Here is an 8,315-nt window from a genome sequence, read left to right as displayed (position 1 = left end):
TCTCTCTCTCTCTCTCTGATGCCTCTCTTGGTCATAATTTCTTTTATTTTCACGTATTTATTAATTTGGGTAGATAGTTATCGTATTTATGACCCATTTGTGTTCGGGAGAGAGAGAGAGAGAGAGAGAGAGAGAGAGAGAGAGAGAGAGAGAGAGTTTTAGCCATTGTCACGATAAAAAAAAATGAGATAACCACTCATTCGAAAAACTAAGAAAAAAAGTAAATAAATAAATAAAGATGGGATAAAATAATCTGTCATTTTCCTTTTCCTCGTCAACTGAAAGTGGCGCGGTCCCACACACACACACACACACACACACACTGATGATGATAATTCTTCTGCAGTATAATTAACCCGTTTCTGTACGGGGTCGCTGATCTTGATGAGTCTCCTCCCATGTAGCCCCGTCCTTCGCTACTTCGAGCTCGGTCCAGATTCTTCTCCCTACTGTCAGCCACAACACAGTCCTTCCATCTTATACTGGGTCTTCCTCTCTTCCTCCTGCCGTCCACCTCCATGTCCATCATCTTTCTCTCCCCACTCCCGTCCTCTCTCCTCACAACATGTCCAAACCATCTCAACCGAGCTTCCTGCACCTACTTACTCGCACAATGATGATGATGATAACAGAAAACGTGCATCATGACCTTGCTACTGACCTTTTATAACCGAGACAATACACAAACATATATAGTTTTACATAATTTCTCCTTAACATTCATGGAAAAAACTGAATGAAAATTAAACTAAAAAATAAGAAAACATCAAACGAACAAATTTGCGAGACAGACGAAGTAAAAGGAAAATAATTGAATTCTTATCGTCTACATATAAATGAGGAAATTAGAGAGAAAATAAAGTTTTTTTTTTACCTATTTTTTTCTCTTCTTCATACAATTCCTTTCTGTAATGTGTATTTTTTTCCTATTTTTATTTCTTTTTCTGTCCAGCCTGTCTATGTCACCACTGAAATTCATGCAGAAAGAAAGAGTATTTTCCTGAGCATTTTAATATATTTTTTTGCTCTCCACTCTGCCCTGCTCTGCCACCACTCTGTTCTCAGCAATCCATTAGTGACTCAGACTCGCCAGACACAGCAGCCTCGGTGATTGAAGTGTGAAAAAAAATGCGAACTGTTATTTGATTTGGAATTGGTACTTGCCTTGAGAGAGAGAGAGAGAGAGAGAGAGAGAGTGTGTGTGTGTGTGTGTAATAATATCAAAACGTAACTATTGTTTGCATACATTTTTTTTCTTATCCAGGAACAAAACCTTATCTTACTCATTTTTGATGTTATGATTCTACAACAATAAACAAAAATATTCAATTTAAGTGTAATGTTTTTGTTTTTATCTATTACGACACTAATAATTCTTTTTTTTCCTTATTCTTTTTGTTTTTTCTATTCCCTTGGGTATGCAATTTTACTTCTTTCATTCTAATTTCCTATTTTTTTATAAACATTTTCCTTCTCTCTCTCTCTCTCTCTCTCTCTCTCTCTCTCTCTCTCTCTCTCTCTCTCTCTCTCTCTCTCTCTCTCTCTCTGTTCTTCCTTTACCAATCTCTTCGACTTCCTCCACTCCTGTCTGCTTTCTTCCGCCTACTCCCCTCTTCCTCTTACTTCTCCTCCTCTTCTTTTTCCTTCTCTTGCTTCTCTTTTTCCTCTTCTGTTTGAGTTACATTTTTCTTCCCTTATCCTCAACTTTCACAATCCGTTACCTAACACATTTTAACCTCTCTCTCTCTCTCTCTCTCTCTCTCTCTCTCTCTCTCTCTCTCTTCCTTGCGAGATATTTTCATACCTAAATCTCTCTCCCTTTTCGCTCCTCACATTTTTTCTCTCGGTTTTTTTTTTTCCCTTCGCTTTCCCTTCTCTCTTCTTTTCTTTCTCTCTCCCTCCTCTCCCTCCCTCTCTCTCTCCTCTCCTTCCTCTACGTGCAGGACGCGGTGGAGGAGTTAACGCAGAATAGGCGACGGAGAAGCGTGGTAGTGCAGGAAGAGGAACAGGAAGAGGAAGAGAGGGAGCGAGAACTGCTGCAAATCCTGGCTGACGAAGGCGTGGAAGCTTTCGACCACCTGCCGTCCCTGCTCGTCCCCCTCCTGGTGTGTGTGTGTGTGTGTGTGTGTGTGTGTGTGTGTGTGTGTGTGTGTGTGTGTGTGTGTGTGTGTGTGAAGCCAATGAACCTTTCTTTTTTTTTCCCTGAGTTTTTTTCTTTTCTCTTTTTCTCTCTTTTTTTTTTATTTTCCTTTAGAATTTATATAGATATCTAAGAACACATATGCTAATTCTCTCTCTCTCTCTCTCTCTCTCTCTCTCTCTCTCTCTCTCTCTCTCTCTCTCGCTGACAGAACGAGGTCTCCAAGGCAGCACAAACAGACGACACCCCCGCATCCTGCCTTGCTCGACCTCTGTGCCAAGCAAACGCCGAGCTCTCCCGCCGTTACGGAGGCTTCGGGAGGGTGCTGGCGGCCTTACTCTCCAACGTAGCCACTCGAGCCCTCCTCCCAGACAGCCCTACGCGCCGGCATCATGCCTTGCACGCCTCCAAATGGGGCAGGGAGGATACAACTAGTTGGGACAGCTGTCAATTAGCCTTCCCTTGTCGCGCTGCAATGAACGGAACTTTCCCGAAGGTGTAGGAGGCAGTCATCTGTGTAGCTCGTGATTGTTGCTGCTTCTTAAGATAATGTGGTGACTGGTAAGGTCGTAGCGAGTGGAGAGTGTATTTAATAGTATGTCATTATACATTAATTTTGATATCATGTAAACTTCTGCTTATTCGTATGTAGGAAGCTTTTCGTAGTAGTAGTACATACATTATTAATTGTGGGTATTTTGTTGTTGTTGTTGTTGTTGACATTCTTGTAGTAGTTGTAGTAGTATTAGTAGTAGTAGTTGTTGTTGTTGTTGTAAATGTTGTTTTTGTTGTTGTTTTATTTAGTGTTTTCGTTCCTTTGGCTGTCTTCGTTATAGTTGTGTATTTGTTGTTGCATTTTATGTTATTGTTAGCGGCGTTCCTGTAGCTGGTCTTACTGTTGTTGTTGTTTTTTGTCGTTGTTTTTGAGGATCATTTGTATCGACTTCTATTTATGGAGAAGTGTTTTTTTTTTTTTTTTTTCTTGGAGCATCAATCAAAACGATATAAAGACAGCATTGCATTGCACTTCTCTCACACGAACTAAATCACATTCAGCCACATGCATCTTCTTCATTGTTTGGTGCTTGTGTCGCAGCAAATATGGGCATTTATTCATTGTATTACCAAAAGTACTGATTAAACAGTGAAATATAACAATAAAGAAATGGTACGTGTTTTGATAATTTTATACTCTTCCTTCTCTACTAACTTTGATGTCGTGATAAACATTACTACAACATGGACTAATTACTAATATGATATGATTCTGCGTAACTCGATTTGTAAGTGCATTTCATTAAAACACTGAATAATTAGATTAACAAATGAGGCTGTATTTTTAGCTGCACGGTGTTATAAATAGACTAGTATCGCATCATCGCTCGAGAAATGCCTGCTGAATATATGCACACGGGAAAATGTTTACCTTCACTATTCATAATGACTTGTCTGACTGGAGGCTTAAATCACGTGTCACGATCAATCTAACAGAAGCTATCAATGCACCCCATGACGGTCAACGCTTTCACTGCTACTGATACATCTTCATTCAATCACAATCCACTGTGCGATATTGCTTTGCGCTCAATAAACATTACCCTGGCTACCCATGTGGAATTCTCTCTTAATCTTTTTCTTTCTTGCGGTGCTTCATAGATTTCATACTGTGTTTTTGGTCTTGTATGTTGTTATACTGCATATCTCTGCGAAAAGGGATCCGATGCCATTTTGTATTCTCCGCACACACACACACACACACACACACACACACACACACACACACACACACACACACACACACACACACACACACACACACGTCCAAATATGTTCATTACCTCCTTTGTGAATGAAAGTCCAAATTTTCAAGCATTTCTTTTTCTCTGTGATCAACGACTGCCCACATGACACCACGTTCGCCTTTTTCTTTTATTTTTTCATTCTTTTTCTTTTCTACTGATTTTTTCCCTCTCCGTTCTACGTTGAAACATGAACTCCACTCCTCTCCTGCGTCCTCTCCTGGGATTTGTGTGGAAATGAAAAAAGGGAAAGATGAAAAAATGTACCGGAATAGGGCTGAAAAAAGATGAGAGAGAGAGAGAGAGAGAGAGAGAGAGAGAGAGAGAGAGAGAGAGAGAGAGAGAGAGAGAGAGAGAGAAAATGTGAGTGTAAGCAAAATTACGTATATACCAAATAAAAACTGTAAAACTCAAAAAGTTAATTTATATCTAAAAAATGTTTCTTTTTCTTCTAAATTGAAGAACGCAACAAGATCGTGCAGCATCGAAACAAAATCTTTCGAATCCTGAGGAGTCATCGGAAAATGAAAAAAAAAAAAAAACGGAAAATAAAAAAAAGAGAGAAATAAGAAAGCTACAACAATCTGAGGTTAGTTGGCAGTCCCTGTGTGAAGGCTATACCATTTATCTATCTTTCATATCCACCAAAAAACTTCTTTAATCTTCAACTCCCCTAATAGCTCAGCACTGGGAACCTGATAACTAACTCGTTCATATACAACTTTACTCTTCATCATCACTCTCTTCTACTTCCGCTTCCATTACTGCTTCTCATTTTTTTTTTCTTATATTATAAGATCTCTTTTTTATCAATCATCTATCTCTTTGTTTTGCCAAGCATGTCACCGCTCCATCCTTGTTCACGTTTGCCAACTTCTTCAGGTTACTTTTAATTGTCACTTTCATCCTTCTCCTTCTCTTATCGTTAATTGTCACTTTCATCCTTCTCCTTCTCTTATCGTTAATTGTCACTTTCATCCTTCTCCTTCTCTTATCGTTAATTGTCACTTTCATCCTTCTCCTTCTCTTATCGTTAATTGTCACTTTCATCCTTCTCCTTCTCTTATCGTTAATTGTCACTTTCATCCTTCTCCTTCTCTTATTCGACAAACATATCACTCGGCATTCTTCTCTTCCTCAAAAATATTTGCTACTCTCTCTATCCTTCTCTTCCTCTTCTCCTTTGAGGATCATATCACTCTCTGCATCCTTCTCTTCCTCCTCTTTTTTGAGGATTATATCACTCTCTGCATCCTTCTCATCCTTCTCCTCTTTGAGGATCATATCACTCTCTGCATCCTTCTCTTCCTCCTCTCCTTTGAGGATTATATCACTCTCTGCATCCTTCTCATCCTTCTCCTCTTTGAGGATCATATCACTCTCTGCATCCTTCTCTTCCTTCTCCTCTTTGAGGATCATATCACTCTCTGCATCCTTCTCTTCCTCCTCTTTTTTGAGGATTATATCACTCTCTGCATCCATCTCTTCCTTCTCCTCTTTGAGGACTGTATCACTCTCTGCATCCTTCTCTTCTTCTTTGAGGATTATATCACTCTCTGCCTCTTTCTCTTCCTCTTCTTTGAGGATTATATCACTCTCTGCATCCTTCTCTTCCTTACAAGAATTTGGCACTCTACATCCTTCTCTTCGTCCTCCTCTTCAGGGGATACATCACTCTTTGCACCTCTTCTTCGGAGGATTTGCCACTCTTTTCATCCTTCACTTCCTCCTCCTTCTCTTCGGAGGTTTTGCCAGTCTCTTCTGCTTTTCTTCCTCCTCCTCGTCGAGGGATATATCACGTCCTTCTCTTCTTCCTCTTCCTCGAGTGATTCATCACTCATTGTATCCTTCTCTTCCTCCTCTCCTTCTTCAGACAATTTGCCTCTCTGTATCCTTTTTTTCTTCCAAAGAATTTGCCACTCTATGCATCCTTTTCTTTCCTCTCTCCTTCAGAGAATTTACCAATCTCTGTATCTTAGCCTTCATCTTCTTCATCGAGGAATATATCTCTTTCTGCACCCTTTTCATCGTCATCTTCTTCACATTATTGTCTTTTCTGTGCATTCTTCTCTTTGCCTTTGTATTCTTCAGCCTTCCCTTTTCATATGATTCCTCTATTTTTCTTTTTCTTCTAATGCTATATCCTTCCCTTATCCCGTGACTTTTCACCCATCTCTTTTTCTTTCACCCTCTTCTTACTTTTTCCGTTCTTCATCTTTTGATTTTGCTAACGATTCTTCATCGTCTTTGTCTTATCACTCTTCTTATTTGTCTTCCTCTTCACACTCGTCCGTCCTTTCTCTGTGTTTTTTTTCACGTTTGCTTAAGATCTTCATATCTGTCTTGTCTCTTCCTTTACCCGTTTCTATTTTCGTACTGCTCTTCTTCATCATTCGCTTTGTCTTCGGAATCGTCAATGTCTCCTTTCAATTTCTTTTTCATGTTGTTTCAACTCATCATTCTTTACTTTTCTCTTCTCTTTATTCATCTCTCTCTCTGTCTCTTCATTCTTCATCATTGTTCTCCTCTTCAGACTCGTCTGTGTCTCCTCTGATTTTCTTTTCACGTTGTTTAAAATCTTCATCTCTGTCTTGTCTTTTCCTCTTTCCACGCCTAGTTTCATAATGCTCTCTCTTATCGTTGCCTTCGTCTTCGGATTCTTCTTTTTCTTTCCTCATTTTCTTTTCACGTTGTTCAAACTCTTCTTCATCCTCATCCTTTCTCTTTCTTTTGTCATGCCTCTCCCCATGCCGATCTTCATCATCATTGTCTTCCCTTTCAAACAGATTTTCCTCCTCATCATGTTCTGTCTCCTCCTCTTCTTCTTCCTCCTCCTCCTCCTCCTCCTCCTCCTCCTCCTCCTCCTCCTGCATATCTGACTCTTCTTCGCTGGAAGAGTCAGTCGTTGCCTCGGACTCTGGCTCGTAGTCAGAGTCATGCTGGTGGAAAGACCCAGACTCGGACTCTTCCTCAGATGGTGTGTCCAGCTCGGACGATTCCTCGGACTCGTAGTCACTGCAAGAATCGGAGTCTTCATCCATCTCTGATTTGTAATCTGCGTCGTATTCATACGCTCCTGCCCCGTGCACGTGTTCCTCCTCCTCGTTAGAACTTTCATCCATGTATTCGTCTTCCTCGTTGTTTTCCTCCTCAGGAACCTCGTCTTGCAAATCTTCCTCCTCATCGTCCCACTGGTAGCTTGTTCCTTGCCGTCGCCACCTTCTCTGATACCTCTTCCGCCTTTCCTCTTCCTGCTTCCTTCTCCTTTTGTCCTTCCCTTGTTTTCGGTGATGGGTCTCTCCTTGCTGCTCTTCTTCTCTCCTTCTCTTGTACTCCCTCTGTCTGCAACTCTCTTCCCTCTTCCTCTTGTTCTCTCGCTTACGAAACTCTCTGTCATACGCGGCTCTCTTCCTGTTGTCGCAGAGCGTCTCCACGGCGGCCTGGAGACGCTGGAACTTGGCAGTGGCCTCCTGCACGCTGCCTGGGTTCTTGTCCGGGTGGTGGAGGAGAGCCAGTCGCCGGTAGGCTTTCCGGATTTCCTCGGCCGTGGCGTCGCTGCTCACGCCGAGGAGTTCGTAGTAGTCGCAGTTTCCACTTGATGCCATTGGTACTCGTACTTATCTTGACTGTATCTGGATTGAGTCAGGTACACAGCCGCAATATTTGACATGATTCCAGGGGATGAACCTTGCTCGGAGTAACAGGTAGGAGTTAGTGAAGGGGAAGAGTGCCACCTTGACATTTTTCCACCAATCAGCATTAACATTACCCTTGTCTCCACCAATCATATTTCTGTTAACCACCACCACCACCACCACCACCATTACCACCACCACCACTACCATAACCACCACCACTACTATTGCCATCACCACCGTTTCTTCTACTATTGATAATACTGCTTCTACTACTATATGATACTATTACTATTAGTCTAGTACTATCTTAATAACCTTATTCAGTAGGTATAAATTCAACGTTATCCTTTTTGCCTTTTTTTTTATTTCAGTCAACAGATTATTGTATTTTTTGTTCATGTTATATTTTCTGTGATTCATATTTGACCTTTCAAAAAAATATTTTCATGTTCCTCAAATACGTAGATAGTCATGTAAAAAAAAAAGAAGATAAAAGAAAAGCACCACGCCAATATACAACAAAAGGTAAAAGAAAGAAACTATTTAAAATTATAGATCCCGCATTACCACACACCTTTCCATTGCTTTATACGTCTCTTTCTTGATGTTTGTCATTGCTTTGCATCTATTCATACACTGCCATCACTTTACATGTCGTAGTATTTAACTGTAAGTCTCTCATTACTTAATATTACCAACATATTACACCCGCCATTATTCTGCACCTTTTATTAACAT

The 8,315-nt window shown here is 40.6% G+C and overlaps 1 protein-coding gene across 1 annotated transcript; it reads right to left on the bottom strand.

Moving 5' to 3' along the window:
- Positions 1-5,076: 5,076 nt before the first annotated feature.
- Positions 5,077-7,544, bottom strand: LOC123514668 (cilia- and flagella-associated protein 251-like). The gene is made up of 2 exons (XM_045272699.1): positions 6,811-7,544; positions 5,077-5,596 (listed from the first exon to the last, which is right to left on the bottom strand). Exons 1-2 carry the CDS (start codon positions 7,542-7,544, stop codon positions 5,077-5,079), a joined length of 1,254 nt encoding a protein of 417 aa, XP_045128634.1.
- Positions 7,545-8,315: the final 771 nt, after the last annotated feature.

The sequence above is a fragment of the Portunus trituberculatus genome, chromosome 38 (assembly GCF_017591435.1).
Source record: "Portunus trituberculatus isolate SZX2019 chromosome 38, ASM1759143v1, whole genome shotgun sequence".
NCBI classification, from domain to species: domain Eukaryota; kingdom Metazoa; phylum Arthropoda; class Malacostraca; order Decapoda; family Portunidae; genus Portunus; species Portunus trituberculatus.
The sequence above is the reverse complement of the archived record's forward strand: the minus strand, read 5'-3'. Positions and strand labels throughout refer to the sequence as shown.